At 41.2% G+C, this 12,078-nt stretch overlaps 1 protein-coding gene across 4 annotated transcripts in view; it reads right to left on the reverse strand.

The window, feature by feature from the left end:
* The window catches only part of aebp2 (AE binding protein 2), a 112,286-nt gene that overhangs the window by 13,129 nt on the left and 87,079 nt on the right, over positions 1 to 12,078 (reverse strand). For 3 of the 4 annotated variants that reach the window (XR_010977632.1, XM_068058944.1, XM_068058943.1), the window contains exon 7: positions 4,365 to 4,478. Coding sequence is in view for 2 of the 4 variants with exons in the window: in XM_068058944.1 (XP_067915045.1) it covers positions 4,365 to 4,478 (114 nt within the window). In the remaining 2 variants the exon portion in view is untranslated. Of the gene's footprint in view, positions 1 to 4,364; positions 4,479 to 12,078 lie in introns of those variants that run through there. The other variant, XR_010977633.1, reaches the window with a different exon arrangement.

The following is a 12,078-nucleotide window of genomic DNA, read 5'->3' on the forward strand; positions in this document are numbered from 1 at the left end:
ATGGTCATAACCACTCCAGCCACAAATGCAAGATGTCACCAACACTGAGCTCGCAGCTCACTGACTCAATTTAATTTTGCTGTATAGTCACAGAATCTCCTATTCTACCTTTTTTGCATCTTCCAAGGTATTCATTCCAAGCACAACCATCACAAAATATGCCCTTTTAGTGCATGCAGGCCTTCCATTACTTCAGTGCTGGCTTTTCTGCTGCTGCTATGCAGCATCTTTCTTGCACAATATTTCCAAAAGCATTCATCTACAACCCAGCCTTCAGTACCATATCAAAATGTTGTCTGGATACTAGTTTCATACATGTTGTTCCATATCTCGCTAAGTATTCTTATTCCAAAAAACTAAGCCACTGCAATACCACTCAACATTTATTCTAGTATGCAGCCACACCTTTCAGTCTTCCTCAATCAGGCTTTTGCTTGTATTATGACCATGGCACATGAGCCAAACATTCCATAGCTTGGAACCGAAGAAAAATATTCCCACAATCAAGAAGCTTTTTGCATTAGTACTGTACATTTATTTCTCAAGTCGAACTTAGCAAGCAGTGAACATGAAAACCAAAAACCGATAAAATCAGCCATCCGTTTGGCCCCTCCCAATGCAGTGTAGTTGAACTGAATTCTTTGCGACACCAAATATCAGTGCCCAATGCATCATTAAAAAAAACACAGGCCGGAATTTAACCCTGGGCAGACGGGAGTCGGCAATCGACTGAAAAGTCAGTGACAAAACCGCTTCTGCCTCGCCTGGGGATCTGACCCATATTTTGCAGGTCGCCGGGCTTTAATTGGTGTGAGGCAGGACTTCCACCCACTTGAGGTAGTGAGTCCCAATCAGCAGGCCGGCAGCACTACTGGGAGGGGTGGCCACTGCTGGGACTACAGCCCAGCTTGATGATGTTGGGGAGCCCGGAACAAAGGTTGCCTCATCGGGGGTGATCAGTCGGGCCCCGGCGAGGCAAGGGTGGTCGATTTGAGAAGGGGGAGGGGGGGGGGGGGGGGGGGGGGAAGTGTTGGGTGATGGGGTTGGTTGGGGTAGCCCTCCATCAGGCACAGGGTACCTGATCATGAGGGGACCCCCCCACCACCCCGAGGCCGTCAGAGAGCCACCTGCTTTTAACAGGCGGCTTTTCTCGGGCCTGGCCGCCCTACCAGCCACGGGTAAAATCCCCAGAGGTGGGCAGAGGCCCTTAAGCAGTCAAGTAGGCACTTAAGGGCCTGGATTGGCCTGGGGCGGACAGGTCGTTTTTCGCAGCCACCACCATGTAAAGTGGCAGCAGAGGCTGAACTGAAGCGGGTCAGGAAGGGCTTCCGAAGCCTCCCGCTCCATTTTACTCACCACCCACCCCGCTCTTTGAGGGGGCGTAAAATTCAGCCCACACTCTTAAAAGGAAGTGTCCAAGGAAACACTGCGTTCTCTCTGCCTCAGCTGTATTTCACTAAAGTTACATTACTTAGAGCTTTCACTCAATGATTTATGAGAATATCTAAGAAAAAAATTGAGTTCAAAGGTCACATTCAAAAAGCCATTATAATAAAAAAATGATTTGGCACCAGAGTATGCAGAAAGCAAATTTTTACCCACAATCCCTCAGCTGCTTAGTTCATGACCTTACAGCATCACTGTGGGAAGACACTTAGTTGACTTGCAGTGACGACTGGAGGCAAAAAATAAATGGGAATCTCATTTGTAATTTTAAGATTTTATAATGTTGACACTCTCCATATTAAATGTTACAAACAGGCCTCTACCTATTTTAAAAGAGTTCTTAAAATTGTGACCGTTTACATGGGCGAGTAGTCTATTTCTGTGATAAGAAGCTGAAGTCTGCCAAGGATGCAAGTTCACATGTGCATGCCCTACAAGTTTTCATCCCAGCTGTAATTAGTTGCTGCCAATGCTTTTCTTTCAACTATATGCAGTAGGCAGAACTATAGAACGTGCAGTAGTAATGGCCTTTCACACTGGAATCAGGGTTTAAATCTGCACACAAGCATTTGAGATAAAAGCCTCCACACACACACATGGCTTTTTTTGTCCTGTCCTAACTGATAGTCTTGAGCAGTTTTAATCTTGTTGAAGGGCAGAAATCTACTTTGAAATATCAAGATTTTTAAGAGACAAAGAAAACCCAGGAAATAGAAATAAATTGTTTTAGGCACGTCTTGAAGTTGAAACTGACACAACTCAAACATAATGCAAAGATAGAGAAGGCTACAAGCTGTGCGGTAGCTGGCTGGTACATTTTGTACCATCAAGTACACTGAACAAAAACGTTACTTTCCTACAGTTATCAACCCTTTCCTTAGCAATGTGCACAAGACTGAAATGAAAATACTTAAAATACGCCAAGATCAAAAGTTTGAAGTCACGTCATTAAATGTGAGGTATCTCAAAATTGGTCACTCCTCCTCCAAATATAATTCCACATAAGTCCTGGTGCATCTCTGCCACTCGCCCACTCCAAACGATCAAGGTCTGTAAGACTATTTTCACATGGTAGGGTTTCAAACAGAACTGCAATGAGATCAGGCAGTTACTTAATCTCAGTTTTGCAACCTAAATTATCAAACATTTCTAACCATCCAATCAGGATTGAGATAGAAGAAATATGTATTGGGCATTTTTTCAGCCATCCCACTAATTTAAAAAGTTTTCCTCTTACACATTGAAAGTTAAGTCTGCCATGGAATATTTCAACTTTAAATATTTAAATAGCTATTGTTTTGTCAAAAAGCCTAAAATGAAAATGGATCAGAATCAGCTCAATGAACAATTTCAACCAACAGCAAGACCTTTTTAAATAACCAGGAAATTTAGGTTGCATATAGATGCTAAAGATTGCAATAATTAGCACTGGGGTTGCTAATTTGGAAATGACAACGGTTTAGGTGATATTGGGATGAGGCCAGGACAGATGCAATGACATTGGGGGTGTGGAAATGATCCACAGGACATTGGTGCATTTTTTGAAGGTTGGTGGGGGGCGCGGGGAAGGCGCCTACGACAGCTGTTTTGAGAGACAAGAGTATTTTATTTTATTTATTTATTTAGAGATACAGCACTGAAACAGGCCCTTCGGCCCACCGAGTCTGTGCCGACCAACAACCACCCAGTTATACCAACCCTACAGTAATTCCATATTCCCTACCACCTACCTACACTGGGGACAATTTAGAATGGCCAATTAACCTATTACCTGCAAGTCTTTGGCTGTGGGAGGAAACTGGAGCACCCAGCGAAAACCCACGCAGTCACAAGGAGAACTTGCAAACTTCGCACAGGCAGTACCCAGAATTGAACCCGGGTCCCTGGAGCTGTGAGGCTGCGGTGCTAATCACTGCGCCACTGAGCCACACGGAGTCTGGGATGGAGGAAAGCGACACAGTGGGGAAGTGTCAGTGGACATTGTACTTAGGAAAGATAATAGTGTGCTTAACAGTTGATCAAGATGTGGGAGAAGTGATCAAGGGCGCTTGAGGTGGTAGAATGTGGTAGCAAATAAATGCAACCTAAGTGTTATCAATTAGGGGAGAAGGAAGAAGTAATAGAAAAAGTAAGTCTTAATCCACAAGTTCCTCACCTTGTTAGTTTAATTGTATATTTTCTGGATGATGAGACACCAGATGACAACCACTTATGACAAATGCTTGAAGACCTCCCTTTAAGAAAACAGTTTGCATCACTCAACACTTCAGAACCCACAACAACTTTCCTCACCTGGACTTGATAGCCAAACAAAAATACTTCAACTCAAGTAGTTAACTTCCGATACTAAATTTAAAAAGCTAAAGTGCGACAATATGCAGCTAGATTTAAGAATGCCTCACTTTGCAGCAACTTAAATAAAAATTCAGACAGCGACCTCATCTTCAAACAGGAAACACATCCATTCAGTGGATTACCGCTCAAGTAGTTTTAGCCATTTTTCCCTCAACAAAGACCAGGATCTCTACATATCAAAAATCATTATTTTTGCTGATGTGTGCACTTAGTGGATTAAATGAAACACCTCAAAGGATACTGCCCTCTCACATTTTGTTTTAACAACTAAATGAAGATAAAAAAGCAGCTATTAAGAAAAATATAATTAAAACTACGTGTGCTAGGAAAAGAATGAATAAGCATGGCACTGTTAAAGCAACATGAGGATATTCATCTGGACCACTGACCTTTCAATGGAGGAAGAGTTTGGCACATTAAGGTACATAGGTGCTAACAATTGCATCCACTGATCTAGAAAATCACCATCAAAATCTTGCTGTAGTTTATTATGCAAGTTAAAAATGAGAGAACATACATGCTCCAAAAATAAATCTAGCCAAGAAACTAAACCTCAATCTTACCGGTATATGTTTGGATCAAGGAGCAAAGCAGCATCCTGTGGTAGTTTTGACAAGTGAACTGCTTTTGTCCTCAGTTGAGATCTGTCATTTTCATTCACCCACACATCAGGCAGACTGCAAAAGAAAACATCAAGACATTACTTCAAAAAGGGATATTTACCTTTGCCCAGACTGGTTTTAAATTGATTCACTCTTGCTTTCTTAGATATCACAGCAGACTTCAAAAAAATTGCAGTATATTGCATTTAATTTAATTTCAGCACAAGTCTTTTAAAAAAATTATGCAACAGAATGCTCACTAAACACCTTTGCAAGTTTAAATGAAAATGCATCCACCATCAAATTAACACATATACTAGGATCAGAACTAAATGGAGATAAAAGAGCAGCTATTAGAAAAGTGTTAAAATATAATTAAAACTACATGCATGCTAAGGAAAGAATAAGCACGGCACAGTTAAAGCAACACGAACATTTATCTGGACCACTGATCTTTCAATGGCGAGGCTGTCAGCATTTCTTTTTCTTCAGTCACCACCACTGCACTCCTCCTGCTGGCAAAGTTAGCTAGGCTTGGAACAACCAATTTATCAATTGCTCTGCTGGCTCATGAATCCAGCATCTAGATATTAAAGTTATCAAGGGATATGGGGATAGTGTGGGGAAAATGGCATTAAGGTAGAAAATCAGCCATGATCTAGCTGAATGGTGGAGTAGGCTCATGGGGTCCAAACAGCCTACTCCTGCTCCTATTTCCTATAAGCTTAAAGACCCCAGACAAGTGGACAAATATGTTCCAACAGTAACCCCCACCCACACCCCCCCCTCCCCCCCCACCACCTAAAGAGAATACTAAAGAATGCTCACCACCAGTATTTTCATCAGCACCCTCAATGGAACTACTGACATAAGATATGGAGAGATTAAGCTTTCTTAAAACTGACCCCTTGTAGTTAGCTGCCAGTACATGTAGCACACACCATTTTCCAGCAGGGAGCTGGTTTGACCAGGCACTCTTGAATTCGTGTCCAGTCAGACAGCTGGAGGAGCTCGTTGACTCAAAGTTGACAGGTCACCTTTTCTAATACCAAATCACTGTTAGCAGGAGTGTGGCAATAGAAAGGAATGTTAGAGAATAAAAATGAAGGTGGCTGGATGGTGAGAGACAGCATATTCAACAGTCAGTAACAATCAGCACTGCAATTTAGAGACTGTCAATGATTTTTCCAAGAAATTCCTCATCCTGAAGGAGGATATCTAAGGTTATACAGTGCTGCATGGCTCACTGTTTGCAACTGATGATTCGATCATTCAGATTGGGTGATCACTTTGTGGAATACCTCAATCAGGCTGCAAGCACGACTCCAAGCTTCTGGCTGCCTATCATTTTACTGCTCTGCCCCAATCCCACGCTGACCTCAGTTTCCTACACTCTTCCAATGAAGTGCGATGTCAGGTCAAGGAACTGCACCTCATCTTTCCATTAGGCACTTTATGGTCTTCTGGACTCACTGAATTCAACAATTTCAGTTCATAACCACTGCCCCAATTTTATGGGCAATACCTGTTGATAATTCTGCTATTCTTTCTTACACTTCCTCCAAACCCATCATTTGCTCCTTTACTTGTCCCATTACCATCCGCTTTTGCCATTTAATCTCTCCTGCCTTCCACCCCATCACAGACCATTCTTTCCTCTTGTTCTTTCCCCTTTTTCTGCCTCTGTACTTGCTTAAACAAACACGTGTCCTTCTTGAAGACAGCTCCACAAGCATTCAGGCAAAATTCCTGCAAAACCAACTTCGATGGACTGGACACTGTGTCCGGATGACAGAAAAACGTCTCCCCTGCCAGATCCTGTTTTCTCAACTCTCAAATGGCCAGCATTCCAGGGGAGGACAAAGAAAATGCTTCAAAGGCACTCTGAAGCGCAGAAGCACTGACATTGATGACTGGGAGGAGCTTGCTACCAATCGCTCAAAATGATGACAACTTCTTCATCAAGCTGTAACATGCTTCGAGTCCAAATGTCTTAATGATGAGGTAGAGAAGCAGCAGCAGAGAAGGGAAGAAAAGAAAGCAAATCCTGCACTCCGGATCCCACTACCTTATGGGACATCCAGCCCATGTGCCCAAAGATCTGCGAGTTGAGAATCAGTCTGTCCAGTCACCTGAAGACCCCCAGCAGAAACTAGTGACCTTGAGTAGACACCATCCTCGAATTGAGGGGCAGCTGACAGCAACTTACTTAAAACCTTTTACATCTCTAACTGTTCCCAGTTTGGATGAAACATTAACTTTGTTTCTCTCTCCAGAGTTACGACCGAGGTTGGAGGAATGCACCCTCTTTCTCTAGTTCCATGACTCCACACGTCACAATATACATTTAAATGTTTTACCCAGTTACCAATACGGCCAGTTATATGTTTTATCTATATTAGTTTCAGAATAAAAATCCGCCAACCAGGTTTCTTAAACAAAATTATTGATTATAGAACAAGATTTATTCAATATAGATGCAAAGTAACAGTTTGAAATCTGAAAGTATAAATATCTACCCTTCTAAAATAATCTGACACACACTGGCATCCAGGTACATGCAGACGGCTGTCACTGGGATCTTTCTGGAGCAGTTCTGTTCAAGAGATGTCGAGGAGTAGTCTTGCAGCTTTTCGGGAGAATTACTGCATGAGTGTATTCAGCCCTCACACTGGATTCTCAAGAATTTTCAAAACAGTTGGAAAAAGATGACTTGGGTGGCTTCTCTTTTAGCAGGTTACATACCAACTGACCATTCAAAACAATCCAAGCCAAAAACTCCTGACAACCATAAACCTAGACATGTGACCTCTCAGTAAACAACTCCAACAGCCAGCAAGGCTCCTTATGTTTATTTTAGCATTTCATTGCCACTTCCAGTATGTGTTTCAAAAAAAAAATCCAAAGTGTCCTTCCAGTAACCTTGAAAAAAAAAACTAATCCAGGTATCTCCTTGGTGTTTCAAATGAACCAATTTTCACAATCTTTTAAACACAAGTCCTCAAAAAATAATAATGGAAGCAACCTCATGACAACAGATGTTGCCTGACCTGCGCATTTCCAGAATTTTTGTTTTTATTTTATATTTATGACCGCTAGTTCTGTTCTTACTTGCAATTGGAAACAACTAAGTCTACTCTCTCAAACCCTTTCATCACTTGGAAGACCTCCATCGGGTCACCCCTCAGTCTTCTCTTTACCAGAAGAGCCCCGGTGGAGAGAGAGGGAAGGGGGGGGGGGGGGGGGAGAGAGAAAGAGGGGAGAAGGGAGAGGGAGGAGAGCGGGTCGGGGGCGGAAGCGGGAAAGAGGGGAAGGCGGTGGAGAGAGGGGGAGGGGAGGGAGGGAGCAGAGAGAGAGAGGGAGAGAGAGAAAGAGATCAGGATCACTCTGTCCAGATTCTCCACATCGCTACATCAAGTGTGCGGGTGGGCATTGACTATTTACGTAAGCAAAAATATGCCAGATATCTCTAAATAGGGAGAACAGAGTTTTAAATCAGACTGTTTCATTGACATTAGGTTGGCTATACACATTATATACAGTCCCCATGTTCGTGGCTGAGTCAATACTTTTGTCAAATGTCCCTAATGCAACTTGTTGGCGCCCAGTGCTTTTTGTTTTAAAAAAGGGCCTTGTTATCCAGTGTTGCCAGTATTTGTGATTTGTATTTTACCTCCAGATGTCCCTGTTCCTCAACCACATTTGGACACATTTTCCAAGGAATATGTGGAGTTATTCGTCCTACAAAATATAGCACATGATATGCTCTAATGTATTGCAGTATCTTGCACAAAATATAGTCTCCAACATTAGGGGCATTGTGTGAAGTTCAGAGCTTTTTTTTTATAAACAAGAGTGGGAAAAAGACAAAACTGGGCACCGAGATATAATTCAGAAAGAAAGTAAAATCTAAATTTGCTTCCCTATAGCACTCATTTGCAATTGTTCAAAGATAGATATTTATGTACTACAAGTAAAAATTTAATCCAGCTCCCCAGCAAGAATCACTAATGTCTTTTGCACATTCCTTTACACTAACCAGTGATTTTGTACAATTACTTCAGCTAACCAGATGCCAAGATGTGCATTTTATATTTCAAGCGACTGGCAGAACTTCAGCAAATTGGGTAGCTTCCATTTCACTCAAAGAAGCACAAGGAGAAAGTAACTTCAGTTATCTAGAACATTCCCAATTGGTAGTAAGTCAATATGCTCTTTTAATAAAGTGCTACGGTACTATCAGATTAAAGGCAATGCTGATTATTGGGACAAAAATAAATCTATGTTTAAGGAACAGTTCTGAGATTACAAGAATGACATCTATGGAATATTTCTGCTCAGAGGTTTAATAGATAACTCTACCTTCAGGTGTCTAGGAGAAATTAATGTTTTACCCACAAATGGGCACTCATTGTGCTCATTAATGCCTTTTAGATTGTACAAGTTGGGTATAGTTTGTGACAGTGCAAACTGTACAATCTTAAACAGTAGGTAGCTGGCAGGGGAATTACTGTTAGTGAGAGATTTTTGTTGGGCAAAGGTGGGTATATTGAGTTAAGTCACAAATCATCCATGATCACACTGAATGACAGAACAGGCTTGAGGGACTAAATGGTCTACTCCTGTTCCTATGTGAGCAAGTGCCGAATGGAGAGCTGCAAGTATCAGTGCTGCAATCCCCACTATCTTGGATCCAGAAGTTCAATATGAATTGTTCAAATTCACAAAACGATGAGGATGGATGTTGATTCTATCTCCAGAATTATAAAAGGTGAAGATTGGGGCGGCGCAGTGGTTAGCATTGAAGCCTCACAGCTCCAGCGACCCAGGTTCAATTCTGGGTACTGCCTGTGCGGAGTTTGCAAGTTCTCCCTGTGACCGTGTGGGTTTTCGCCGGGTGCTCCGGTTTCCTCCCACAGCCAAAGACTTGCAGGTGACAGGTAAATTGGCCATTCTAAATTGCCCCTAGTGTAGGTAGGTGGTAGTGAATATGGGATTACTGTAGGGTTAGTATAAATGGGTGGTTGTTGGTCGGCACAGACTCGGTGGGCCGAAGGGCCTGTTTCAGTGCTGTATCTCTAAATAAATAAAATAAATATGCAAGCTGGCTTATCTATGGTGGGTAAAATTTAATACAAACAAGTGTAAAGTATTAAAGACAAGGGGGAAAAAAAGTAGTGCGACTATTTTATGAATAGCATTGAAATAGTAATTTATGAACTTGAAAGATGTAGGGATTTTAGTGTACCTCAAACTTAATCATGTCCAACCACCGCAGAGCAATCAAGATGACCAGAATGCTGAAATTTAAAAGGACATTAACATTTTGGTTGAAGGCGTTGCAGTCTGACACAAAGGCTACACCCAAAATGTAAACCTGTCTTACAAGTGATGGACCCGCTGCTACACATTTCTATCCTTTTCCGTTTCTAATTAATCCTGCAGTAATTGCCATTTTAAGAGAAAACTTGTAGAAATAGAATGCTCAACCAAACAGTAGAATATTAGCTACAGGTCACAACTTGTATAACATTCTGGTCCAAATATACTTTGAATAGTTTTTTTTCTGGTCAGCAAGATACAAGGGAGATTCAAGTTCTTGAGCGGGAGGGTATGAGTTAGGATACACTTTCAAGATACACATTTTGGATGAGCTAAAGTTTAGGGTCTGACCAGCATGAACTATGGTTATATCAGCAAATAAGTTGAGGCAGGTGCTGAAATGAGCAATATTAGAAGTGGAAGTAGGCAGTCTAGTTGCTGGAAAAGATATGGGGTCGAAAACTCAGTCCAGGGTGAACTTGTCATTCCAACAGGCCCTGAATATTACAAATGTCCGAAATTGGTTAATTTTCAGAGAAACTCTATTAACTGAGGAAACAGATGCTTCAAGAACTACAAGATATAACAGCTAATCACGTGCAATATCGGAGGTGTGATGTAGTTTTTATTAAACAGAATTAAATATACAGACTAGATTGAAAATACTCCACAATGCACAAAAAGGGAAAGAGAATCAACTGCCATTTAAATTATAATTCAGCTGCATTCTGAACTCTTCCATAGTCCATTTCTTTGTGTGCCTGTGTGCTAAGCTTATCTTAACTCTGCCAAGTACTTCAAGACTGTATAGTGTCTTAGCTTGGGTTCTGCATCTCTTGCATTTTACTCGAAAGGAACCCAAACATGTCCAGCAGTAACAAGAAATCTTTTAGGATAGATGGAATCCTATTGGAAAAATAATCTTCTATCCTTTTAACAGATTGCCCAACAGCTATCAACACATCTATTTTACCATGAAGCGAACTTAACTTGCATCATACTGTACATAACGCATTACTAGTTTGGAAAGTGATGTAGTTCAATCCAAAACTAGGGTCTTAAATCTAAACAAAGGAAGCTACAACGATATGAGGGGCAAATTGGCTGTGGTAGATTGGGAAACATTGAAAGATATGATAAACAGGCAATGGCTCACATTTTAAAAATTAATACATGTTTTAAAAACCCAGCAGGAAAGGTGATCCAACCATGGCTAACAAGAGAAGTTAAAGATTGTATTAGATCAAAGGAAGAGGTTTATTAAATTGCCAAAATAAAGTAGTAAGCCTGAGGATTGGGAGCATTTTGGAATTCAAAGGAGAACCAAAAAACTGATAAAGGATGAGAAAATAGAATATGAAAGTAAATGAGCGAGAAATATAAAAATGGACGGTAAAAACTTCTATAGGTATATAAAAAGGAAAAGATTAGCAAAGACAAGTGTGGACCCACCACAGGCAGTGACAGGAGAGTTTATAATGGGGGAATAAGAAAATGGCAGAGAAGCTAAACACTTTATGTCCGTCTTCATGGAGGAAGAAACGTAAAACCTCCCAGCATACTAAAGAACCAAAGGACTAGCGAGAATGAGGAACTGAAAGAAATAGGTATTAGTAAAAAAGTAGTACTGAAGAAATTAATGGGGCTAAAAGTTGATAAACGCCCTGGATCTGATGATCTACATCCCAGAGTGTTCGAAGAAGTGGCTGTAGAGGTAGTGGATGCATCGGTGGCCATCTTCCAAAATTCTAAAATTCTGGAACAGTTCCTGCAGATTGGAAGGTAGCAAATGTAACCTTACTATTTAAGAGAGAGAAAATGGGTAACTACAGACCTATTAGCCTGACATCAGTAGTAGGGAAAATGCCAGAATCTATTGTACAGGTGGTGATAACTGGACACTTGAAAAATAATGATATGATTGGGCAGAATCAGAATGGATTTAGGAAACAGAAATCATGTTTGGCAAACCTGTTGGAGTTCTTTTTTGAGGATGTAACTAGCTGGATAGATTAAATGGGCACCAGTGGATGCGGTGTAATTGGATTTTCAGCAGGCTTTCGATAAGGTCTCACAGGTGGTTGGTAAGCAAAATTAGAGCATATGGGATTGGGGGTAATATATTGGCATGGATTGAGAATTGGTTAATGGACAGAAAACAGAGAGTAGGAATAAATGTGTCATAGTCAGGTTGGCAGGCTGTGACTAGGGGGGACCACAAGGATCAGTACTTGGGCCACAGCTATTCACAATCTATATCAATGATTTGAATGTGGGGAACAAATGTAATATTTCCAAGTTTGCTGATGACACAAAACTAGGTGGGAATGTGAGTTGTGAGATGGATGCAAGG

This window comes from Heterodontus francisci, chromosome 27 (assembly GCF_036365525.1).
Source record: "Heterodontus francisci isolate sHetFra1 chromosome 27, sHetFra1.hap1, whole genome shotgun sequence".
Lineage (NCBI taxonomy): Eukaryota > Metazoa > Chordata > Chondrichthyes > Heterodontiformes > Heterodontidae > Heterodontus > Heterodontus francisci.